Source organism: Chanodichthys erythropterus, chromosome 12 (genome assembly GCF_024489055.1).
Source record: "Chanodichthys erythropterus isolate Z2021 chromosome 12, ASM2448905v1, whole genome shotgun sequence".
Taxonomy (NCBI): domain Eukaryota; kingdom Metazoa; phylum Chordata; class Actinopteri; order Cypriniformes; family Xenocyprididae; genus Chanodichthys; species Chanodichthys erythropterus.
The window spans coordinates 21,720,276-21,747,492 of NC_090232.1; the positions used below are offsets into that span (position 1 = coordinate 21,720,276).

Consider the following 27,217-nt stretch of genomic DNA (forward strand, 5'->3'; position numbering starts at 1 on the left):
CACTTAATCTGAGAAATAAAATGTCCTTGTTATGGCCTGCTTTGAACCTCAGGAAAGTTACCACTTTGAAAGAAATAGTACACGGATGACCATTTCAGAGTCGACCGCGCCCTTTGCTTCATTTCTGTGAAGTGATCAGTGGGTATCAGCCAACTTTGATGGTTTCATTTAATTAAAAAATAAAAGCTAGTTTACATTTTATTTTTAAACGTGAATCAATGAGTTGCAATAATACTTTAATGTGTTAGTGTCTCAGTAAACGATCAGAAACTTGATTTTCAAAAACATTTCCTTTCGCTGAGTTCTTCCAGAGACAACTTTACCACTGCCAGCATAGTTCAGTAAACGAGGTTATAAGAAAACACGCCCAGTATTTCTTTGGCCAATCAGCAGCTAGTACTGGGTACGTCAGACCAATGAGCGATTTAGGGGTTGAGTCACAAGTACTGTTGCTAGGGCATGGCTTCAATCCTGTTACTATCACTGACTAACCAATCATATGACATTTCGCAATGTGTCAACATCTTTCCTGTGAACTTCTCTTTTTGGAGTCTTTGATTGGATACAAATGTTTTTAAGTTCCGCCTTTCATACTTTTCTGTTATCTGATTGGTCGAAGAAGCCATCAATCGATATCCAGATTTTAGTTTACGTGCAGTCTGCATTAATTTTAGTCGAGAGTCTCTACGACTCGGAATTGAACTGTTCAAATCGAGCGTCATCACTTTTTTTGTTTATTTGTTTTGTTTTTGTTTCCTCCATTTGTTTTAAATTTGTTGTTAAACAGTGTAAATACGTTTTTTGTTTTGTTTTAATTTCTGTAAATACACCAGGATGGAACTTAATTCTCTTCTACTTCTTCTTGAGGCAGCAGAATATTTGGAAAGAAGAGACAGAGGTATATCATGATGTCTGTGTGGTCAACTAAAAACATTCTATGTAACGTTATTTGCAATATTTCGTTTTTGGGGTCTAATGCCACTTATAAACCTGCCGGCTGATCAAGTGTAGTTTAATTCAAGCCCCAAAGGACGATGACGTCTTGTTACTGTGAGTTGCTGAAGTCTATAAATATTCATTTATCGGGATAAGATGACTTACATGCATGTCATTCGTCCCAGCCTCTCTTAAAATGTTGATTCGTTTTAATTTTCCGTCAAATGTAACCTGGGGGAGAGGGGGTGTTTGCTTTACAGTAAGTTGATAGAAGCACAATTCGTCCATTTTTTTTAAACGTCTTGACATGAAAACATATTAGTCTCTAACTTTCTAACCGTCTATTTTTTTTCCACTGAATCACACAAGTCTGTATTTAATGCTGGTTTTGTTTACTTTCTCACTAGAAGCTGAACACGGTTATGCGTCTGTTTTGCCGTACGATAGCGACTTTTCCAGAAAGAAAACTAAATCTTCTCCCATTTCAAGAAAAAACCACAACAATAGGTAAATGCATCAATACAAGGACATTGCTATATTAATGGATGGATACATTTAAACAATGTTTATTCTACATGTAATCGCCATTTTTGTTGATGGGCTTGGCTGTGTATAAACATTGCCACGCGTACAGCGTCAACTTTCTGCTGCTGCTTTCCCTTTTCCACTGCTGTCATTTCACTTTACTTAATCATTTTCATGTAAAAGTACCATATATTTCATTAACCAAAACTTTTTGTTATTTAAACACAACTGCCAACGTCATTACGTGTTAGGTATTTTGTCATAAATGCTTGAAGTAGCTGAAAATGTATATATACTTCAGATTATATAATACTTGTTTCAAATAAAGTTTGCATGCTTAAAATTTGTCAAACATTTTTTGATCATGCATTCTTGTACAGTGAAAACAAACAGTAACTTCAGAAGTAATGTTTTTTGCTCACAAGTTGGCATTTTATTGACTTTATTAAATATGAGCATTATTGTAACACATGCATATCTCAAGATAGTTTGCTTGTAGTAGTGTACTTTAGGTGTGGTTAAACTCTCACTGTTGGGTGTGGTGTGAATAGACCCAAGTCAGCTGCTGGAGAGCTTTGACCCCTGGATCTGTTTTGCTGCATAGCCCCTTTCCTTGCAATGTCAAAGCAAAACAGCAGGAGCCTAGTGTGCTGCCCTTCCCCCACACAAGCATAGAAAGCACTGAAAGAGGGCAATCTGGAATTATTTTTTTTGTTTTTGTTTTACTTTTTACCAAAACTTGCATCTGATGAAATTGTGGGCTTTCAGTAGTATAATGTTAAAGTCCCCCCCCCCAACACCATGTATTCTGCAGCCTTGTGCCTGTATTTGTAGTCATGCTGATGTTTTTATTATGAACATAGCTTATTGCATCTTTTGCTTTGCAGCCACACTGCTGTCATTTGCATTAATTTCATTATGCATACTCAGGGATACCTCCATATTTAAGGAGAGGTGAAATCATTATTTTTGCAGTCCCACATGATGATGCTAGTGGTGCAGAAAGTGCACACTCCAGCTTCGACATGCAACAAACAACTGATCCTATGACCCATATATATATATAATATTTTTCTTGCATTCACTGTAATCTCTCTGTTTTGTTTGTTTATTTGGAGAAAGTGTAATTGCCCTTTCGTACACCCCAGTATTCATACCCTGGACTAAAATAGCAATTCGTTGTAGCGTGCTGGATTTCCTCTGCGTCATTGAGTGCATGCTGTTAGCGCTTTACTTACAGTGATATTGGCCTAATAGACACAGTAAGGGAATGCAAAATTATTGTGTTTTGTCTATAATATAGAATTCAGAGCATGTGGTGTGTGAAGGGTCCAGGGAGCATCAAAAGCATAATTCATTCATTAATTTATTCATAGATTCATTTAAACTCAAAATGAATTGCATTACCTTCTTCGGGTGCATTGATAATTTATTGAATATTTATACTTAACACGTGACAACAAGGGCATTTTTGTTCTTTCACAATGAACGACATCTTGCCTGAGTGCCAAACAATGTGTGCATATGTGTGCTAACAGACAAATGCAGCTCTTTGATGCTCCTTTTGTACACATCATTACTTAGAGAACATCACTATTTCACATCACTTTATTTTGTTACAGTAGATTGTAACAGCATCACTCTATCATTAGAAAAAAACATCCTATGGCAGTTGTTCAGAGCTACAGAGTTCTCCACTTCTGCCCCTTTTTACATGCTTAAGTGAATAGTCAGTGTACTTTTTTTTGTGTAAAGTCAGTGTTCTAATTACTAATTTAATAATTTATTCATAATTTATTATTATTATTATTAATAGTACATATTTTTACATAAACAAACTCATCTGTGTTTCTATTTATTTCCTGTTCAGGTCATCACACAATGAGCTGGAAAAACACAGGTAAGAACATTTCTGATATCCTGTAATTCATATGAACTGTCATTTAAGAAATGCCTTTAAGAAGGCTTTAAGAGTTTTATCTGAAGGAACCATCCAAAGCTTGTGGCTTATAATTGTGGATATAATAATGGTTTTAAAAGCCAGTGTCTTGTAGTAATGAATTACATTTTTATAAAAGATGAGCAGGGTTTGAAATGAACATTCACTAATCCTCCAAATGTCATTGATAAGGTCAAGTTTATTTATATAGCACCTTAAAACAACATAAACGCTGACCAAAGTGCTGCACAACGGACACAACAAAACATGATAATCAACCATGATCAACTTAGAGCCCGTCTACACGGACATGCGTTTAGCTGTATGCAAACATTTTGTATCGTATAGGCCTTTCGTCCAGACGGATCCGGCGTTGTGGTAGCCTGAAACCGATATTTTTTTGAAACCGGGTCCCAGAGTGGATAAACCTGAAAATGACACCTTTGCATTTGTGTGTCTACAGCCAATCCGTATGTTTTGTGAAACGATGATTTCATCACCCCACGTCTCGACCCGAGTCAGACACTGCTACTTCACGTAACAGCAACAACAACTACAATAGCATACTACATGCTTGTGTTCTTGCCGCAGAAGCTACAGAGCCTATTAGCTTTACTAAAATAAAGCTTTATTTCTAAGCTTTACTGAAGTTTGTATACAGTGTGCAAGGTTTATGCGCATGCTCCAAGTCTTATTCTCCGTTTTTAGTGTATCTCTGTGGCAGAATTAGAGCGCCACATACTGATCTAGCATGTATACTATATCGTTTAGAGTCAATTTCAGTGTTTATTGTGTACGCAGATATTTTTTGAGACAAGGAAAAATTGGATAGGGAAAGCTCTGGCTTCGTGTGGATGTGGCCTTAATGCCCAATTTGGCAAGTTATGGTTCATAAATTATGTTTGTTTCATTACACAGGAGCCAAAGTTGCCCTTTAGCATTTTTATTGAGATGCTGCTGCTAAAACTGCATTCAGTGTGAAATATTTGTTGTCAATATACTGATTCAAAAAGCATGTGAATATTATCACCATGAAATTGTATTGGCATCATTTTGTTATCACATGATATTTTGTGGCATGATTTTTGGGGCATCATTATTGGAAGCCTTGGGATTGGGAATGAGAACGGGTTGGCTTTTTTGAATATATGCCATTGGAATAGAGGCTTTACTACTTTTGTGAGGAAATTTGGTAAAAATTGTTGTAAAAAAAATTGGCTGAGTGAAAAAGCCCCTGAAGGTGAGGTGATAGTTAAGGATAAGGTTTGCTAAATAAGAAAATAAACAAATTACAATGTGACAGACATTTTTATGCTGTTTGTGTTTGTGCCAGAAATTGGGTCTGTTTGTGTGAGAATTGTGTCCCTTGTGCTGATATCTTGGAGTTTGCCAGTCACATGCTTAAGTTTGAGGAATTGATTACTGCTGCTTGGTGAGAAATATGTTCAGTCATGTCCTTCCTCAGAATAGAGCTTCTGAACTATCGACAACACTAGGCAGAGTACCAGGGAAAAAAAAAACAGGAAAACCATATGGGCAGGTTTATGACATTTTTAAAGGGACATATAGAAATACAAAGGAGAAAAACATTCCAATGTCATGCAACTTCCTGTTACTGTACCTCTGTGTAGGGGGATCAAATTATTAGTTAATGCTGTAAAAGGTAATTATTAAGCAAAAAGGTGCCAGAGGCCATGCTATATTGTGAAAATAGTCATGGCTAGAGATTGTTGTTCGATTATGATGTGCAGACATAATTGATTTGATACTGAGATTGTTTGCTAAAACTTTATTTTACAGTGTCCATCCTATAGTAATGACAGTAAATTAATTACACGCAACTATAACTAACCCTAAACCAAACCCTAATCCTAACCCTAACCCTATAGTAAGTATATGTTGTAATGTTGTTTATTGTAATATTACTCAGTACTTAAATATCAGAGTTTTTCCTGGGTGAAAAAAGGTCTTTGGTGGCGGCAGATGAACAGGGTCATCCATGCACACAGTACAAAGTGCCCTACCCGTGTGAACTGTGAGCCCAGTACTGACAATAAATCCAAAATAAATGCAAAAAAGTTTGTAATATTACTTATCCTATTTATTAAGGAAATAAAATACAATCACTGTTAGGACAGATCATGAAACAAAGTGCTTAGAATGATTTTGTATTTATTTAATTTATATGTAAAAAAAAAAAATAAATAGTGAGTGACTGTTAGTAATTAGATAAAAGTTGAAAAAAGTGGCAGGTCTATTTTATTTTTTATTTTTTTGCATTTGTACTCCAAGACTTAATGCACAGATCATGTGCAAACCCACATCGTCTCCACGACATGAAGCCTCATCTGCTTTCTTTGCGTATGCCTTTGGGTGGGGATTATGCTAATATTTCACAATGTGATGTGGACATTTGAGGAAGTAATTTCTGGACTAGTTAAAGTTTTCTGAAGGTTCCAAAACAAAATCACCTAGCAACCATAGGTAAATGCTAAAATCACTGGTAAAGTCAAAGCCCATATCTATAGGGAAAATATATATTAAACTTTTTTCTCCATGATACCACAATGCATTGCGCGGGATGTTTTGACCAATCACCAAATGCGTTATTGTGACTAGAGGTGTGAATCTTCACTTGCATTACGATTTGATTAGATTACGATTCAGAGGGTGACAATTCGATTATAAAATGATTCTCGATGCATGTTTTCCTCCAGTTATTTTCTTAATAATATTTACTATATCACAATATAGCAATTTTTTGGGTATTTTGCCTTTGTTATTAAAAATGAGAACAAAAATCCAAATAAACAGTAGAACAAATATAAGAAAGAAACAAATTAAGTTAACAGTGCTTCACTTTTTTTCATTTTACAGCTAAACAGAAGCATTCAAGACAAGAAAAATGAATAATCATGCATTATTAAAACTACAAAAGTAGTTCAATCAAGAGAAGTTAGTGATTCCCTCTTTTTCTTTTATTGTTTGATTAACATTAATGAGACAGACGGCTTATATATTAAGACCTACTGTAATGTAAAAAAGCAAACAAAAGAAGACTAGGGATGCACAATATATTGGCCAACATATCGCATCGACTGATAAATAGTCATTTTTAATGTTATTGTTATCGATCTGCTAAGAAAATTAGACCGATACATTAAAGCCGATAGATAATGGATTATTTCCTTCAGCTGAGACACTTCAGATACGTGCTGTGTGCCATGATGGTTTTGAATTGCTTATTATGATTTACTTCGAAAAGGAAGTTGGGTTAAGTGCAACATGTGCAGCACAAATCTGTCCTATAGGCTACGTAAAATTATAAGGAGAATTCGACTGTAAAAGAATGTTGTGAATTCTTTGTGTGCCCGTGTTTCAGTGCATTGTTCCGGAAAGAACATGTACACGGAGTTACACCTTAATGACTAGCAAGTCTGCTTAATCAATTACCTAAGAAGCATGTCAAAATTATTCAGGAAAATAAGATTTTCTTATCAAGGTGATAAAATGTTGTGTAGAAAAAAATTAGTACACCCTCCTAAAAGTTACTAAATAAAACATAATAAAAATGTTCTGGTGTAAGTTTAAGGCAATGTTTGATCAAAGGGTAAGTATGTTGAACCAAAACATTTAAAGATAAGTAATTTCTTGACAATTAAAAGTGTTATATAGCCCACTGAATCATTCTCAGACTTAATGCTGACAACAATGGAAGCACTTGGGAGAGAACTGTCAGGAGACTTATTTCTTAGCACAAAAGAAGACAGTGCTACAAGAGGATTACCAAATCATTGTTTTAAGTGTGGAAAATATAGCAAAAGTAACAGAAATTCAAAAACAATGGACTTGTGTCAAGGCCCCTGAAAAAATCAGGCCTTCATTTTAAGCTTTCATTTAGTGATGAGGGATTTTTTTGCTGGACAGAGTGCAGGAGAAATACCAAGCGAGTGTCTCAGAGCCAGCAAAAGCTATGAAAAGAGTGACTGTTTATCTCACAGAGTAAGATGCAGCCTGCAGAAATGACATGCATAGTTGTTGTTCTAACTGGAACAACAACTAGTAAATATCATTACTGTAGCCAGAGCACAATAAAGTCAGTTAGCCATTTCCAAAGCCCATATTTACAAAATATAGATTCTGGGAATCAGTACTCTGGTCTCATGAGACCAAATCAATCATTTTGGATCTAACAGGATCCAAAATGTTATGGTGTTGCTAGAGGAGGAGTACAGTGAGAAGTGCCTGGTTCCCACAGTAAAGTTCAGTGGTAAAGCTCTTATATAGGGCTGTATGAGTGCTGAAGGTGTGAGGGAGTTGTGCTTTATCAATGCTGTCATGAATTCCCACACCACTGTGTAATTTAATACACAGACTTGAAACAGAAGATGTTACCCTTTCCTCATTCCCTGCATTGTTGGGCATTTTTTCAACATGACAATGAGGATATGCATTCTCCCAAGGTGAAAACCTTCTGTGGAAATGTATTGCTCTCAATCTTAACACTCTTGAGCACCTGTGGGGGATTCTATAGAGATGAGCAACACTCCCTATTAAAGATCAGGGCATTTAAGGAGCACATCATCCAGGAGTTAAGCAGGACAGATGTGACAATTTGTCATGAACTTGTTCACTCCGTGCAAAGAAGGGTCAGAGCAGTATATTCAAAATTATGAAGGGCATACTAAGTACTAGAATATTATACATTTGTTGAATTAAATCTAGGGTGTACTCATTTCTGCAATCCTTAATTTAAACAAAATTGGCTAATTTACTTATGGCTATTAATGACATATATTTCTCAGTTTTTTATGTATGTTTAATATATTTTAGTTTTGCCATCTTTCCATTAATTGTATTAGTGATCATAAAGAAAATACATATTTTATATTTGTATTTGTTCAGGATGTACTCATTTATGCTGTGCACTGTATAAGCCGTAATATTAAGTTTATGTAGTATAAATATATGATTAATCTCGTATACATTTCATTGAGTCAATAACACGCTAGCAGCGCTTCATTGTACCTTCAGCGCGTACGCTCAAAAAACATTGCAAAACATTATGATTGGGATTGCCATATATATAATATTATAATTGTATACACTATTGTAATAAAAAGTTGTAAATTCTGGGTTTAGTTGTTGTGTTTCAGTTTTTTTGCGGGGAGGGCGAATTCACAGCAGGAGTTACACGTTCTGAGTCTGACTATGTACTACAAGTTAATCTGTGCATGATTTTGTGCAAATATAAGTTGTAGAGGTGTGACAAGTCGAGTTAGCTCATGAGACGAGATGAGATTTTTACACAATTTTTAAGAAATCCTCAATGAGGAAATACATGACTAGAAAAATCGTCTCTTAGGCTCTGTTGTGCAACGAATCCTCTGCCATGTTCTTGTCAGTCATCTCGACACTTACTCTCATCATGTGATCAGTGAACTCTGGATGTCTCTTAACACACTGAAAAGCTGATGAGTTGAATCAGGTGTTTTTATTAGTAAGACATTTAAAACATTTTGGTAGGTGGGCCCTCAGGACTGGAGTTGAGAAACACTGCCTTTAGAGTTATTATTATCCTTGATTATGTCATCTCTCAGAATAACTGAAGGCAAACAAGGTCAGGGTTTTCTCTAATATCAGAGCCACTATTGGTAATAAACATAAACTAGACTTCTTCCTTTCAGTTTTTTCATGTCTAGCTGTGAGATATGTCTACCAGATTAGCATTTTAGAGTTAAAAAAAATTCTCTGTGTAGTTCAGATGTTCAGTGTAGTTCAGGTTTTATGGCCTTTGCTGTGTTTTTAAGTGGCTCATCCAATTGATCCACTCTTCACTATCCAGTGTTTTCTAGCCTCTGCAGCAGGCTGTAGTGCACACACAATCTCTCTATGGTGATTTAAGTGAAACTCATGCAAAACTATAGACAGGCTTTGACCAGGATTCAGTGCTGCACAGATAATTAATTTTTGACATTTTACATTTCAGATGGGAAGTGCATTTAGTGCTTGTTATCAAAGCTAGAGATGCACCGGTTGACCAGCCATAAATCGTTATCGAGTCGGTACAGAATTTTTAAAAATGTGATGCTTTGAGCACTGTTGAGTGGATTCATTAACACATCTGATTGGCCATTGTGTTCACATGCTCATCGGATATGTTTGTGATTGGCTTCAATGATCAAAGCTTCAAAAACATGTTGTAAATAGTCATCAATGACACTCTTATGACGCGCAATCAGGGCTTGACATTAACACCCGCCAAATGCGGGTAGATTTCAGCTGTGGCGGGTAAGACAGCCACTCCCACCAGCCACTTTGGCGGGTTGAATATAATTTCAGCCTACAGTCAAATGAAAGGTAGCTAAGCTCGTTCCGATCACAATTCTATTGTATTTGTAATTTGCTAATTTGCTTCTTTGTTCTTTTTATATAGCCTAACAAAAATAACTTATACAATTATAAAATTTATCATATTATGGTCATATTACCCACCCCTTGCCCACCCATACATAGAGCAAAATTGTGGACAGTGAAAATGCTGAGTGGCTAGTAACTTTGGAAAACCACTAGCCACAGTGGCTGGTGAGCAAAAAAGTTAATGTCAAGCCCTGCGCGCAATGACACGCTTACACAGATACACACAGAAACATTTGAAAGCAGGTGTCTATCATGGACCAGTCCACTGATAGACACCTGCTTTCAAATCCATGTGCTCCCGCTTTCAAAATGCTTTCATTTCAAACACTTCTGTGTGCTTTCAAACGCTCCCATGCGTTGATCATTGTAGCAAAGCAATCACAGACATATCCGATGAGCATGTGAACACAATGGCCAATCAGAGGTGTTTACGAATCCGCTCAACAGTGCTCAAAGTGCACATTTTTTAAATTTCAGTACGGACTTGGTACCAAAGTCGGTACTTTTTACCCCTTTTCCACCAAGGCAGTTTGAGTGCTGGTTCGGGGCCAAAGCCTAGTTTCAAATCAGTTCTTTGTCTTTCGACACACAAAGCACCAGCTCCGAACCAGGAAAAGTGGTTCTTAAGTAGAACCAAAACATTGCTGGGCTAGAAATAAGAACCGCTTGCGTCAGGGGCTGGGGGCGGGGTTACCGTGACCAACAAGAAACTTTTGACCGCCATTTTTGAAATAGCAGCTAATCGAGCTAATAGCAGCTCGATCGTAATCTCCGTCTATACAAATTACGGCGAGCCGTGTTTGGATGCCGATGTAGGTTCGCAAAGCCATGAGCATCAGCAGTAGTGAAACATCCGCAATTGTTGATAGAAGGCTTGTTCGAGATGCATCGGAGCAGCGCGGACCGATTCGGCGCGTGCCGCGGATCCGCAGGAGCGTTTGTGGAGCATACGACTCCTTGTACTTTTGGATCATTCTCGCGGAGCTTTGATGTCATGCGCCAATCGCTTTGCGAGAAGCCGATGCATCTCAAACGAGCCTGGTGTGTTTGTGTTTGGCGCTGCAGTGCTAGCTTTGCTGTGAAATATGAGACGTATACAGTGACGCAAGACCTGGCTCTGTGGTGGCTCTCTAGCCTGTGGAAAGACAAAAAGGTTCTTAGAAGGCTCGTCAGTTGAACCAACTCCGACCTGGCACTAGCTCTGAACTAGCACCTGGTTCGTGCTGGTGGAAAGGGGGTACTTGACAACACTAATTTGAACCAGACAGTTTTTGCTTTTCTTTTTTTTTTTTTTTGGTCGTTCTCTAGTCCTGATTTGCACACTAACTCCATTACAACAATTTCCCAAAATGTAATTTGTGTGGAAATATTATGAAGTCTGTAAACATGATGTTAACAGAGGCCAGAGATGAAACGCACTGAAGACGTATGTAAAGAGGAGAACGGACGCACCAGCAGCGCAAATACTGTACCAGTCACAACAAGCTCACTGTTTGCAATGCTCGAAATATAGGAAGAAAAATATAAATATTGAATTGGGGTGGGGTGGGGGTTTATATGAATGCATCTCTAAAGGGAACTGCCTGTTTTCAGAGAAGTTTCGATGACATTATCTTTTTCTCTTACCTCTGTATAATGCAGTGCCCAAGGAAGTCGACCGGAAGTTGAAGTCGGCCGCGTGCCGCCATCTTGTATCAGAACTTCACTTGCGTTAGCATCCCATTGACTCCCATTCATTTTGGCGTCACTTTGACAGTGAATAACTTTACATCTGAGGCGTTTAAAGACTCCATTTGTCCATTATTTATTTCCAAAGATACACAACAATGTATAAAGGGCTCCATTACCTTCTATGTTACATTATGGCCCCGTAGAAACAGTTTTTGTAAAAATAAGCTAACGATTGCGTCATAACCACTCGACTCTCTGTCGCACAGTAGAGAAATTACCATACAGTCAGGAGGAGAATCTCGCAGACAATCGGGGAGATGATCTTAATATGGCGTACTGGCGTTACATTTTAAAATACTATACAAAATAATTAATCAGAATACTTACTCCTGCTCACTCACGCCAAAGAACTCCCCGCTCAAGCTCGCCGTCTCTGCAAGATTAACGATGGCAGTTTGCATGCACAGCTACTAGAAGATTTACATCTGTCAGACAGGTTGCGGACGTCATCAAGCTTAGTGTGAGTCTGCGCGTCAGAAACGGAAGTGCTAAAAATCGCTAAAAATGGGCTTCACTTGACTCAATTGAGTTCCAATGGGGTCGCTGTGTCCATTTCTTTTACTGTCTATGGTATAATGCCAGTTTATAAGTGCAGCACTGCTTTGTGTACAGCAGTAACCAAGGAAATGCTCAATTGCTGCTGTTCCATAAGCACCACCTACTGTTGGAGAGTGAATTTGTATTTGCATTCAGTCTGCTGCTTTTGTTTTGTGCAGTTGTGTCTTATGTACCATAATTTCAGAAATCTAAAGTCAGACAATTCTGTTTGTAGCATCTTTGTTTGGATAATGATTAAATTCAGTGGTTACCATTAATTTTAAATGGCTACAGCAATTTTTGTTTAACGCCAGTTTGGCCTGTTATTGAGAAAATAAACAACAAATACATTTTCTTAAAGAAAAAAAAAAATCGAATGGAATTGAGTTGCTGTGAGAAAACGTTTATTCAGTGCTGTCTGGGATGCATTGAGGACCGATTAGTGTTTCCACTACAAATATGATGTGGTGACTTGCACTTTTGACTATTCCTGTATGTGGTTTTAGTGATTAGATCACAAAATGTTTTAGACCTTGTTTCCACCTATATTTATGCCTTCAAGTGCACCTGGGAAACTTATACCTCAGAGTCTGGTATTCATTATTGTGGCATATCACGCTTTCAAGTCGGAAGCAAAGACTTGCTTTCTGCTCATTGATCTATGTAGATTTCTATGTAGGTTTCTGCAATGACATGCCTGTTCCAACATCACAATTAAGCATCTTGCGCATCAAAAATTTAGAGTTTCTTAGATGTAAATATGACTTTGTTCTAGGGGTGCTCGATTATGGCAAAAATCATATTTGAATAATCAAGTTTGTAGTTTTGGATTTCTTTGGGGGTTTTATCTAGGTTTCAGGAAGTTTTTTTTCTTGCTGTGGAGCTGATGTCATGAGTGAAGACACATGTACTCTTCTCACCCTGTCTGTTACACAGAGCAGAGACTGAAGACACCCACCACACTCTTACTTCATGTCTGCTCTTTCCATTCTCTCTGTTTTTTTATTTGCTTCACTCTGCTGACTCATCAGGATCTTGTAGTATAAGAGAAGGTACAAAGGCTTGGTCTGAAACATTCAGCATTTGAACACAAGTCATTAGTTTAGCCACAATTTGTCAGTTATGTTGATATACTGAAATATCTGAAATGATTCCAATACTCCTTTTCTGCAGTACTGAGAACAGTTACTCCCTCTTACTCTCTCTTCTCTCTGACAGCGAATTGACAGTTTGACACCCACCCTCACTCATTTGCTCGCCTAAACGGTCAAATACACACAAAATTGTCAAAATGCCCGGTTTGGAGAGTATTCTGATAAACAGTCAGTTTTGAAATGTAAAATCATATTTTTTTTTTACAGTCTATGATACCGCCACAGCCGGAGCGTTAGCATTAGCCGTTACGCTTTTTAGACTAAAACTGTTGCAGGCTATTGCAACCCAGTGTCACAAAGACTTTTATATATGTAATATAGTTGAATATTCAAGTTTGAAGTGTTAGATTCTTTCGATCATCATTTTTCTCTTTTTTTCTAAATAAAAATCAGAAAAGTTTTTTAGTCTATTTAAATTCTATTTTCTATTTTGTAATTTATTTAACTAAAGTACACAAAAAAAGCAGTTTTCCCTCTGGTATCGAATATAGATATTTTTCAAGGTATCGTATCGACGTTAGAAAATGGAATTAACATTGATGTAGGGGTGTGCAATTATCACAATATTAGATCATGAATGATTAAAATGTCTCCATTATCTACATCCACAAGAGATCATAGTATTGTGCTACAGTGCACATTTTATTATTTGGAGTACTGATGCCCAAGTCCCAACAAAGCAATGTACAATCACATCAAGTTTAGCACTGTAGTGGTAGGGTTGGGCGTATATACTGGTAGACATGGTTACGCTCATGTGCAATTCTTTGTTGTTATGAAAGTTTATTATTTGCATGCATTTTAAAGCTTTGCCCATTTAAACTTTAAAAAAGATTTTACTTACATGCTGTTCGAACATATGCTTTTCAGGGCACACACACCGGAAGTGCAGGCAAAGAAAGCCAGCTTTTACACAGCACGAGTACTGATCTAAGTTCTCTTTCACATATTATTGCACTTAAACTGTAAAAAAACACAAAAGGCTTTCAGTCAGATATGTCTTAAATGAATGTAAACAGCTGGTAGAAAATTGGATGTTTGTCAGTATAGTGTGTCAGTATATTGGATCCGTGCATGAGGTGACAGAAGCTAGTCTCACATAGCCAGAGTTTTAGACTGACGGCTGAAGTTCTGGACTCCATCGCAGCTTTAATTGCCCAAGGACCGCCCAAAAGGTCTTCTGACCGACATATAAAGTTACCAATCACAGTTCATTTTGTTCTACGTCTTGTTTAGCAGAAACAAAATGAAAATGTAAAATCTGTGTCTGCGATAACAGACCGGTGTACATCTAATCAATTATTAATTCAAGAATGTGGTGCAAGTTTATTGCAACAGTGGCGCCGCAAACTTCACATACTTTTGAAAATCCAGTGTTTAGTTGATCCTGATAAGCGCTCATTGTCACAGTTCTAAACACGACAAGCTTTCTTCTTCTATGAGGGTGTTTGGCATCACAATAGCTTTGCCGATACACCAGTCTAGGAACGCGACACACCAGTCTAGGAAATCCTGTATAACTCCACCAAACAAATGATGACTTCGAAACTCAGAAGTTTTTCCCATTTTGTGTTCCTTATGCATCAGAAGTTCAGCCAACAGTCCGTGGGTGTGACGTCTGAGGCTGAGACTAGACGTCAGCTTACCTGCTGTCATTAATGTTAAACAAAGAGAAAATCACTCACTGCTCTTGACTAAATAACTTCAGTTGCATCATTGTATTTTTAAGTCATACAATATATGCAGTGTTTTATAGATCATGATCCTGTCTTAAAAAATTAAAAAAATATATATATTTTGCCATATTGCTCATCCCTGCATGGAAGTCTAAATATGGATGTGCAAAACTGTGTATTTTGATAATCGTGTTAGTGCGTTGTCTGAAGCTCAGACACATTTCTTAGGGGACGTTCACATAGGACACATTGTTTTATTCAAAAACACCAGGACAAGTGCAACAGAATTAAACAAATACCCCACTCAGTGTAATTGGAGGGAAAAAAATAGTACGAGATAATACACCCTATAATATGACTAGCATTTATTAAAAAAAGAAACTTGCAGATTACGTATAATAACAGGGTGTTACTCCAAAGAGTTGATTCGAAGATAGATTGTAACTTAGTTGTAACTTAGATATATTGTAACAAAGTTGTTACAAATCCACTGTTTTAATGGTTGGTTTTTAGCATTTTAATATTGATTATGTAAATGAACTAAATAACTCATTTTAAATAAGTTTAAGACTTATTGAGGCCTCTCTGGAAGTTTGCTGAGACCCTATAGTGTGCCCTTGGCCCCCTGGTTGAGAACCATTGCTTGACTGCATTGCCACTAAAAATGTCAGTCAAAACAAAAAGCACAAAATATCTAAATAAACTAGTCATCTTTTAAAATAAATATTTGGATGGTGGAACATCCTAGCCCGTCCCTAGTCAGTAGCCTACATTTAAAAAGTAATCTCTATGCTGGAATGGTCAGCAAAGATCTGTGTTGACGAAGTAATCCAGTTCACTGAAGATGTGCCTGAACCTGCAACTTTACTGTAGGCATTTGAAATGGAATTCAATTGTTACGTGCTTAAAGTTGTTCAGTGGAATGACCGCAACATTTAAATGAGATACAACTGTTGAGGCGTGGGGAGGAACAAACCAAACAACAAGGGAAACAATTAATATCCAATATTTATTAACACGGTAGAGATAAGTCAACAAGTAAGACATAAACAAAGTAAAAGTAAGGAAAGAACGAGGATGTCGCCAAAGAAAAGAAATAATCAGAACAAAACCCACTAACTAGCGCCCACGCCCCTAAACTAACTACCAAAAATAAAATGTAAAAACAAAACCGAAAACTTCGGCGCGGCGCCTTAACTAAAACTCCACTAAATAAATAAACAAAAATACAGGGAAGGCGAGCACCCGCATTATAACTAACATTAGTTGCTAGCTGACACGCACTATGCGGAATTCACCGTGGTCAGTGAGGTTGATGTTATCTCTGAGCTGTCCGCAGCAAAAGGTTTCATTATCGGTCAACCCCTCGGTTGACAGACAATGACTTCACGCCAGAATTCGAATGCGTTCAAACATTTCGCACGAGAGACTTGTCTGCAGGAGAAGGGTTTCATTATTTGTCAACCACTCGATTGACAGATAATGACTTCACGCCAGATTTCGAGTGGACTCAAACATTTAACAGAAGACTTGTATCACTCTCTAACGCCGTCAGCTTAACTATTACACAGAAACAAACAACCAGAACTGTCTCAATGAACCACAGACTAAATAAACAGTTCGCAAACACAAAGAATGACTGGCTCTGGCTCGACAAGCGTGAGTGAGGTCCAAGCCCAAACGCTCACTGCAGGTGGAATGCCGCCGAAGCCTTTTAAATGATCAGCCACCTGCAGATTGGCAGAACGCTGGTTGGGACGTCAGAGCGTCATGACGTCACCAAGATGAGCCCCGCTTTACCGTCAACCTAAAACTCGACAGACAGATAAGAAAGAGAGAGAGAGAGAGAGAAAAAAAAAACTAAAACAAAATACAAAAACATACGTGGAACGTAACACTCCCCCCCTAAAAAAAAAGAGAAAAGAAAAATAACACTTTTCTTCTTCTCTTCTTTAAGCCCTATTACCAGCTTAGTAAACTCTAGATAGAGCATCGGCAATTATGTTTTCTGACCCCTTCTTGTGCTTAATCACTAAATCGTAACCCTGCACGATTAAGGACCAGCGCATCAATCGCTGATTCTGATTGTTCATACGTGCTAAAAACACCAGAGGATTGTGATCAGTGAATACAACCACAGGCAAATTACTTGAACTAATATAAACATCAAAGTGTTGTAAGGCCAACAGCAAAGCTAACGTTTCTTTCTCGATGGTAGAATAGTTTAACTGATGTTTATTAAACTTGCGCGAGAAATAACACACAGGATGGTCAATACCATTTGCGTCCTCCTGTACAAGCACTGCACCCGCACCGACCGAGCTTGCATCGATCTCCAGCTTGAAGTCCTTTCCCACATCAGGAGCTGTCAAAACAGGCGTACTGCATAATAAAACTTTGATGTTATCAAAAGCATTTTGACAGTCATTACTCCAAATAAAAGTACGTGACGGGCTGAGGAGTGAAGTTAGCGGACTGGCCACAGTGGAGAAGTTTTTACAAAAATTCCGATAATAACCGGCCATCCCCAGAAATCTACGAAGTTCTTTTCGCGTGGTCGGAACCGGAAATTCTGCAATCGCAGCGACCTTGGCTTCTATAGGTCTTACCTGCCCTTGACCTACTTCTCTGCCCAGGTACGTCACTGTAGCTTGACCAAATTCACATTTAGAAAGGTTTAATGTCAGCGAGGCATTCCGAAGGCGTTCAAACACCTCTCTTAACGTTGCAACATGTGCGGACCAGCTAGATGAATAAATCACAAGATCGTCCAGATATGCATTGCAGTTTCGAACACCAGCAAGCACAATATTAATGAGCCTCTGGAACGTAGCTGGTGCGTTGCGCATGCCGAAAGCCATAACGCAGTATTGCATGAAATCGTCCTGAGTCACAAAAGCAGAAATATCTGACGCTCGAGCCGTCAATGGTACTTGCCAGTAACCTTTCAGCAAATCTAGTTTACTGACGAATTTAGCAGACCCCAGATTGTCTACACAATCTTCCATAAGGGGTAACGGAAAACTATCGGGAACAGTAACTGAATTTACCTTGCGATAGTCCGTGCAAAACCTGGCGGATCCGTCACTTTTTGTCACCAGTAGACATGGAGAACTCCACGGACTAAAACTCTGCTTGGCGAGACCGTTTTCGCGTAAATACTCGACTTCAGCTTTCATCGCAGAACGTTTAACAGCGTTAACCCTATAAGCTCGTTGCTTGATAGGAACGGCATGACCTACATCAATATCATGTTGTAAGACTGTAGTTCGAGACGGAACATCCTGAAATAACAAGGAGAAATCGTGAATTAATATTTCAACATCATTTCTCTGGTAATCAGGTAAATGGGACAGATGAGAAGTCAAATTGCTCAACATTTCAGAGTTCTTCAGCCTAACACACTGCTGATATGTGTGGCGTACTAACACTCCATCATTATCTTGAGTAGGGACATCAGCCACCTCACATATAAGAGCGGCAGAGGTAATAAGCTCATCCACCTTCTCAACAGCTTGTGACGACCCTCTGACATGATACTCCTTCAGCATATTCACATGACATACACGAGATTTCTTTCTACGCTCAGGAGTTCGGATCAAATAATCAGTGTTACTCAATTTTTTAATCACTTCATATGGACCCGAAAATCGTGCAGACAGAACAGAACCCACAACTGGCAATAAAACCAGCACTTGATCTCCCTCCTTAAAATGACGCTGAACCGTTTTACGATCGAACTGACGTTTCATAGCCACCTGCGCACTCAACAATGACTCTTTTGCCGTTGAACAAGCCTTATGCAATCGCTCACGAAATTTGCTTACATAGTCAAGCACAGGAATTTTAGTACTAGGCTCACAGGATAACAGATCTTCTTTAAGCATCTTTAAAGGACCCCTCACCGTATGACCAAATACAAGGTCGGCAGGACTAAATCCCAAACTGTCTTGTACTGCTTCTCTGACAGCGAACAAGAGTAGAGGTATGCCCTCGTCCCAGTCCTTACCCGTATCCATGCAATAACGTCGCAACATCGCTTTTAACGTCTGGTGAAACCGTTCCAAAGCTCCTTGGCTTTCTGGGTGAAAAGCGCTTGAAGTTTGATGAGAAACGTTTAAGGTCGTCAACACCTGTCCAAAGATTCTTGACAAAAAGTTAGTACCTTGATCGGATTGAACCACTTTCGGAAGGCCAAACATAGAAAAGAATCTTACAAGTGCATTACTAATCACTGGCGCTGTAATCTTCCTAAGCGGAATAGCTTCTGGAAAGCGCGTCGCAACACACATTATTGTTAACAAGTATTGGTTACCACTCTTAGACTTAGGCAACGGTCCAACACAGTCAACAATAACATGCTCGAACGGTTCCCCAATCACTGGTATAGGAACAAGCGGTGCACGCGGAATCACCTGATTTGGCTTACCTGAAAACTGACAAGTCTGGCAAGTTTTACAGAATTTCGTTACATCAGCCTTCATTCGGGGCCAAAAGAAATGTTTCAAAATTCGATGATACGTTTTCTTAACGCCCAAATGTCCAGACAAATCATGATCATGAGCTAGAGAGAGTACAATCTGTCTGTAACATACAGGAATGACAATTTGATGTACAGAAGTCCACTCACTATCGCACGCAACATCTGCACACCACCAACGCATCAGCAACCCGTTCTCGATAAAGTAAGCGGCTTTCCTCTCCTTGGCCATTTCCAAAGGAACAACAGAGGAAAAGCATTTCCACAAGGAACAATCTTCTTTCTGAGCTGTAATCATTTTTTCACAAGTCATTGTCAATTTCACCTCGTCTGACTGCAAAATAAGCGCTTGATCCGCTGACTTACCCTCTTCAACTGGCAAAGTGTCATTTATAATAATAGGTGACATAAACGTAGAAGACAAGTCATCTGCATCAGCAAATTTACGAGCCTGCGCTCGCGTCACGGCACAAACAGGAAAAACTTCAGGAAACTTCTCGGACAACTCGTCAGTATACTCAGACAGAACAGGCTTATCACAAACCTCTAACAGCGGCGCGACTTTTCCACCTGCGATGTCGTTACCCAGGATGAAACTTACTCCATGCACAGGGAGACTGTCACGCACGCCGATTTTAACAAACCCCGTAAACAAATCAGACTTCAGATAAATCTGATGCAAAGGAACTTTCATAATATTCATTTCAAAGCCTCGCACTAACACATGGGTACCACAGAAAGTCTGTTCTGAGAGCGGCAGTGCACCAGCCACTATAAAGGACTGCATCGCGCCCGTGTCACGCAACATAGTCACTTTTACCTGATCCGAAGACTGATCACTGACAGATACTAATCCTTTCATAACGAAAGGTTGATACCCAACATCTAACTCCCCACCGAACTTACAATTAACAATATCAACAGGCTTCACAAAAGCAACACTTTTAGAAGTGTTACTTTGCTGTTTGCGCTTTAAAACAATGCAATCAGCAATGAGATGACCCGACTTATGACAGTAAAAACACTCTCGGTCTTCCTTAGGCTTTGGAACATTTTTCGAACGCGACTGATCTTTCGAAGTAACGGAACTAAATAAAACTTTGTCAGTACGAACGGGAGCAAAAATGCTCTTATGCGTCAACGCAAACTCATCAGCTAGAACAGATGCCTGAGACAACGATGTTACCTTTTGTTCGTTTAGGTAAACAACAACACGATCAGGGATACAACCTTTGAACTCCTCCAACAAAATTAACTCACGAAGTGCCTGGAAATCCGAAACTTTGTTTGAAGTGCACCACTTGTCAAACAACATACCTTTTTCTCTAGCAAATTCTACGAACGTTTGACTCGTGCTCTTTTTATGGGTTCTAAAACGCTGCCTGTACGCTTCAGGTACGAGTTCGTAAGCTCTCAAAATTGTTGTTTTGACAACATCATAATTTAAACTATCTTCTAATGTTAAAGCAGCACACACTTCCTGAGCTTTTCCCGTTAGCTTGCACTGCAGCAGCAAAGGCCACACATCTCTAGGCCAATTTAAAGCAGACGCAATTCGTTCGAATACATTAAAGTATGAATCAACTTCTGACTCTCTAAACTGTGGAACAAGAGAAATGTGTTTACTCACATCCAGCGTATTACTCGCCGTATTCGCACCAGTCGTAACAGCAGCAGTCTGCGTAGGTTGAGCAGTAGACACAAGCGGCACCGGAGAAACTGCGACATCTCTGGCTGCTTTCAGTTCCAACTCCCGCAATCTGATTTGCATGTCCGCCTCTATTTCCATACGGCGAACTTGGAGCTGCAGATCCAGCTGGGCCTTACGCTCCGCTGCCCTCTCGCGCTCTTCCACTTGGACTGCCAAGCGATACTTGAGCCGCGAGTCACCTCCAGTCCCAATCACGGGTGGAGAAAAAGGATCGAAGGGCGGCAAAACAGCTTTGGCATCGGAACCCTCCGCCTCAGCAATTTCACTCGCTTCCTCCTCACCAATCCACGAAGCGCCACCATCAGAACCTGGTCTCTGCTCTGAACTATCAGCCAGTTTAAGCACACCCAGTTCCCTCAAGCCACACACTACAACCTTTTTGATTTCACGCTTAAGCTGCTGTTTCGAAACTTTAATGTTAAAATGCGCCGCAACGACTAATAAATCGTCCTTACGACATTTATCTAGCTGTTCGACAGTTGGTGCACTCACAAAGTTATTCAAATCAAAGTCAGCCATAATAATTGAACTGTACGCTAAGCCCCTAAGATTTTTACGTCAGTCAACAAAACATGCCCTCACCGACTACCCGAGCAATCCTTATTATCCGATTGTTCCACCAACACACCAGCAACAGTGCATCTCAGAAATTCATTCCACAAGAATAAGATATCCTAATGAGGATATCCCACCGCTGCCACCAATAAATGTTACGTGCTTAAAGTTGTTCAGTGGAATGACCGCAACATTTAAATGAGATACAACTGTTGAGGCGTGGGGAGGAACAAACCAAACAACAAGGGAAACAATTAATATCCAATATTTATTAACACGGTAGAGATAAGTCAACAAGTAAGACATAAACAAAGTAAAAGTAAGGAAAGAACGAGGATGTCGCCAAAGAAAAGAAATAATCAGAACAAAACCCACTAACTAGCGCCCACGCCCCTAAACTAACTACCAAAAATAAAATGTAAAAACAAAACCGAAAACTTCGGCGCGGCGCCTTAACTAAAACTCCACTAAATAAATAAACAAAAATACAGGGAAGGCGAGCACCCGCATTATAACTAACATTAGTTGCTAGCTGACACGCACTATGCGGAATTCACCGTGGTCAGTGAGGTTGATGTTATCTCTGAGCTGTCCGCAGCAAAAGGTTTCATTATCGGTCAACCCCTCGGTTGACAGACAATGACTTCACGCCAGAATTCGAATGCGTTCAAACATTTCGCACGAGAGACTTGTCTGCAGGAGAAGGGTTTCATTATTTGTCAACCACTCGATTGACAGATAATGACTTCACGCCAGATTTCGAGTGGACTCAAACATTTAACAGAAGACTTGTATCACTCTCTAACGCCGTCAGCTTAACTATTACACAGAAACAAACAACCAGAACTGTCTCAATGAACCACAGACTAAATAAACAGTTCGCAAACACAAAGAATGACTGGCTCTGGCTCGACAAGCGTGAGTGAGGTCCAAGCCCAAACGCTCACTGCAGGTGGAATGCCGCCGAAGCCTTTTAAATGATCAGCCACCTGCAGATTGGCAGAACGCTGGTTGGGACGTCAGAGCGTCATGACGTCACCAAGATGAGCCCCGCTTTACCGTCAACCTAAAACTCGACAGACAGATAAGAAAGAGAGAGAGAGAGAGAGAAAAAAAAAACTAAAACAAAATACAAAAACATACGTGGAACGTAACACATGCTGTGCCTGTAATTCATGTGTTATCCAGCATTCCTGTGTCATTTTCAGATCTGCAGGTAGAACCTTTTTGAGCAGTTAATTTTGTACAGTTGTACAGTAATCGGAATTGCTTTGTATTTGTGTATTTTCAGTCATGTAAAAGTGCATTCATTTGCAATTGCTTTGACAGAATTTAACCTGACATTCAACAATGACCTGAATAACGGCGAATCTTCATGCACATGTAATCATGCCCATGGCTGGTAGGCAGTGAGGCAAACCAGGCTGATCTGTGAACACTGAAATACAGCTCACATACGCTACAGTTTACAGTGTCATAGACAGGAAAGGTGGAGGGTTGTTTGTGGTGAATGCTGAGGGAAAATTGTAAAAGCTACAATTGTAAGTTCTAAAGAACAGATAACCAAAAGCAAAGCATTTATGCCCAGTTTTAGCAATACTAATAAAAGTAGTTTAACATAAATGGAGTCTGTATTACAAATTTACTGTTCGATTGCACATGATCACATCAAGTTCTGACAATATGTTTAAAGGGTTCACCAAAAAATTAAATTTCTGTTATTAATTACTCACCCTCATGTCGTGCCACACCCGTAAGCCCTTTGTTCATCTTCAGAACACAAATTGAGATATTTTTGATGAAATCCGAAAGTTTTTTTTTTTTTAATTCCCCATAGAAAGCAACGGAAATACAACATTGAAGGTCCAGAAAAGTAGTAAAGACATTGTTAAAATAGTAAATGTGACTACAGTGGTTCAGCCTTAATGTTTTGAAGTGACGAGAATACTTGTTGTGCGCAAAAAAAAAAAAAAAAAACACTTTATTCGACAGTTTCTTCTCTCCCCTGTCTTTCTCCTATGCTGTTTGCATCCAGCGCTTCCAGGTTCTACATCAGAACACCAGCTCATTATTGGCCGGCTCCTGCGTCAGCAGCACACGCATGCTTCGTACTGCTCACGTGTCTTTATTTTTGTTTTGTTTTTTGCGCACAAAAAGTATTGTCATCACTTCATAGCATTAAGGTTGAACCATTGTAGTCACATTGACTATTTTAATAATGTTTTTACTACTTTTCTGGACCTTGAATGTGGTAATTACATTGCTTTCTATGGGGGGATAAAAAAACCTCTTGGATTCCATCAAAAATATCTCAATTTGTGCTCCGAAGATGAACGAAGGTCTTACGGGTGAGAAACTCCATTTTCTGTAAAGCTGCTTTGGAACATTATGTATTGTGAAAGGTGCTATACGAATAAAACAGACTTGACTTGTGCTGGTTGACCCAGAAATCAAATCACTGCACTTTCAGTGAGATCTGGATTTCAGGAGTTGACATCTTATTTGATATTTCAATTAGAAAGGTACATTTATTTGCATGCAAATGTCTCAACATTATTTATTGAAATTATACATGTGCACTATTGATATGAAAAACAAAGTGCAGGAATAGAAAGAGAAGCTCAAGATACAGTGTCCTGTTGGTTTAGCTCATGTTAATCATTCACAGAGTTATGATGATGTGACGCCTGGCCTATTTCAAATAGTCTCTGTCTTAGCAGGCCCACTACATTTTATAGTTTACTCCGCAGGCTTTCTTTAACTGCTACTAAGATATTGTTCTGATCAATACAGCAGTATAGTTGCAAAAGAGATTTCACCCAGTTTTGCAGTAACTCATGTGAATTCAATTGCTTGAATAAAACTGATTGAGAAGAACAACAAGAAGTCTAACTGCAAATTAACTTGGGCAAGCAGAAAGTTCATCAATTCAGCATATATTTATTTGATTATTCAAATATGGTTTAAATAAATTGTCATCAAGCCCACTTTAATGATAATGAAGAGGAGTGGCAAAGTAAAAGTAATGTGTAACTTTGTTAGGTGTACATTTGTCAAGTACATTGTAGAGTCATTCACCACATTTCTCAAGTTGGGTTAGGTAAAGCCACAAAAAGACATATCCATCCACTTCCATTTCACATCATACACATTTGTAAGCTTTTCTGTAATCTCAAATCTCAAATTCATAGTGTGTTTTATTGACATGACAATTGTTACAATGTATTGCCAAAGCAAAATAATCAAAATACATGTACATATACAAAAAAACAAAAACAAAAAAAAGTAGAACAATCAATCAACATTTTAGAATTCTATGAACAATTTAAAATTCAGTGTGTATGTGCGTGAGTCTGCGTGTTTATGTGAGTTTGTGTGTGTGTGTGTGTGTGTGTGAGCGCATTACTGATTACTGACAAATCCCTCTTTTTGTGACAGGCATCAATGTATCTTGTTGCTAGTAGGATATAATCTCTTTTTTCACCTAATAAATGTTGAATTTGTGTTTTATTGTTTAATTTTAACAAAAATTAAAAAAAAAAAAATTGTTACATTTTGTCTTTTCCTTTTGAGAGGTGTAAAAGGGCTGGCCTTGCTGAACACATTGCAGTCAATAGCCTCTTTCTCCGAAGAGGGTCACTTCCTCCAAATTAGAGCCCCAGTTTGCCTCAATCGACTCATTCTGCTGGGCTCTATCAAATTCTATTTGAGGCAATTGTGTTTATTCAGCAACCATCTTGCAACTCTCTACTCTATAGCTATATTTTATATACTTCAAGTGGAAAAGACAACAGTTTGTCAGTAATATCAAAATCACAGATGAAGATTTTCTTTGCACATATATAGGAAAAAAGAAAAAAACACTACTAAGACTTCTCACTGTTTGTCCACTTATCTTGATATGGCATGAATTTACTTTTCATGTATCCCAACAAATATTAGTTTAAGTCTGTTTTGTTTCACTTTGTTTCAACTGTTTTGGTTTGATGTTTGGTGTGAATAGACCTTTTTCTGAACATTTTGCCCCCGTCAATTCTGACAGGTTTTCTGTCAACAAACATTTACACAGGTTAAACAATACATCTCAGTTATATTATATGACATTTCTTCGTATCTGTGGAGCCTTTTTGTAGAGTCTTGGTTAATTTGTATTTAAATTAATTACACAAACAGTCCACTTTCATAAAGCTGCAATTTCAGTCTAGTTCCTCAGTCATCCCTGCATGCATTCAAACCTGCAACCTTAGTGTTAGCAGCCCAAAGCAGCATCCTGACTCAGTCTCTAAGTTCTAAATTTTTCTCAGGCTTATACTCCTATTCAACCTGTTCTTTATTTGTTGCAGACGTGCCAAACTGCGATTGTACCTGGAGCAGTTAAAACAGCTTGTGCCTTTGGGTCCTGATAGCACCCGTCACACCACACTGAGCCTGCTCAAACGCGCCAAAATGCACATCAAGGTACAAACAAATCAGCATCTTTCTCACAATATCTTTGTTTATACAGCAGTAAAGAGGTTAGAGCAGCTTAAAGCAGTTACAGTCAGAGGGGAAGTTAATCAGGAACTGTCTACAGGAAGTTTGTCACTCTCCATGTTGCAACTCAGATGACCTACAGTTCCGAACACGGTAGAGATTATAATATAGCTCTACTTACAATTATTTTTAAAACCATAGTCTTTTTTTATCATTTAAATGTTTATGCATGTGATGCATCTGACAGTTCTCATGTGAGTCATTGAATCATTATGTGAGGCAATTTCCGAATTAAGATTCATATTGATATTTTGGGCAGTATAAAATTAAAAATGTCAGGATGATAAACTGTTCTGATATTATAAAGGAAGAAAAAAAGTCTTTTAGGTTTAAATACCCCAATCAGAGCATTTCTCTTGAATGGATACATTTTCTGCCTGGTGTTTTACCTGGTGGAAATCCGCCCAATCTGGCAACACGATCTGCAGCAGCAGCCTCCCTCAGGCCCTATAGTGCCTGCTCGGTAGGAAGTTTTATTTATTTAGAGGTGAGCTGTAGGTCTACTTGTTAGGCTAATAAAATGAAAAGTAAAATACACAAACAAGATTTAGTTACTTTACGTTCTCAATAAAGCAAGCAGTAATTGATGTCATAAAATGACATGATTTGATTTAATGGACAAAAGCTATAGCCTACATGATAAATAAAAATTACAAACATGACACTTGTACATTTAATAATTTTACATATACACTTTATTAATCTGTAATATATTTTTTTCAAACAGATGATGAAAGTAACTTGAATCCAAGGAGCTCTAAAAGAATTGTAGAATTTTTATCTGAGGCTAAAGGCGGCATCCTTCAACTGAAGTCACGCCACCCGCGCTTCATGTGTTGATGACTCCATTGCTGTAGACCATCTACAAATGTTAAAACCCACAAATAAAATGTTTAGGTTACAACTGTATCTGTATAAAAAAAAAATATTTTATTGTTGTTATTTTCAAAGCTTTTAATGTACTCTTATTATAGAAAGAACTTTATTAACATTTATTTAGCACTAAAAATTAATGTTTTG

General features: G+C 38.4%; 2 protein-coding genes across 4 annotated transcripts in view; one reads left to right on the forward strand and one right to left on the reverse strand.

Annotated features, from left to right (window-relative positions):
• The first annotated feature begins 624 nt into the window (after positions 1–624).
• mxd4 (MAX dimerization protein 4) overlaps positions 625–27,217 on the forward strand; it is a 34,741-nt gene continuing 8,148 nt past the window's right edge. The window contains exons 1-4 of one of the 3 annotated variants that reach the window (XM_067402608.1): positions 625–898; positions 1,347–1,443; positions 3,332–3,361; positions 26,008–26,122. In XM_067402608.1, the coding sequence (XP_067258709.1) occupies positions 835–898; positions 1,347–1,443; positions 3,332–3,361; positions 26,008–26,122 (306 nt within the window). In that variant the 5' untranslated portion in view covers positions 625–834. Of the gene's footprint in view, positions 899–1,343; positions 1,444–3,331; positions 3,362–26,007; positions 26,123–27,217 lie in introns of all 3 variants that reach the window. The other 2 variants (XM_067402606.1, XM_067402609.1) reach the window with 2 other exon arrangements.
• LOC137033016 (uncharacterized) lies at positions 14,591–23,407 on the reverse strand. The gene is made up of 2 exons (XM_067405072.1): positions 17,197–23,407; positions 14,591–16,725 (listed from the first exon to the last, which is right to left on the reverse strand). The coding sequence occupies exons 1-2, from the start codon at positions 21,626–21,628 to the stop codon at positions 16,721–16,723; spliced, it is 4,437 nt and encodes a 1,478-aa protein (XP_067261173.1). The 5' UTR covers positions 21,629–23,407; the 3' UTR covers positions 14,591–16,720.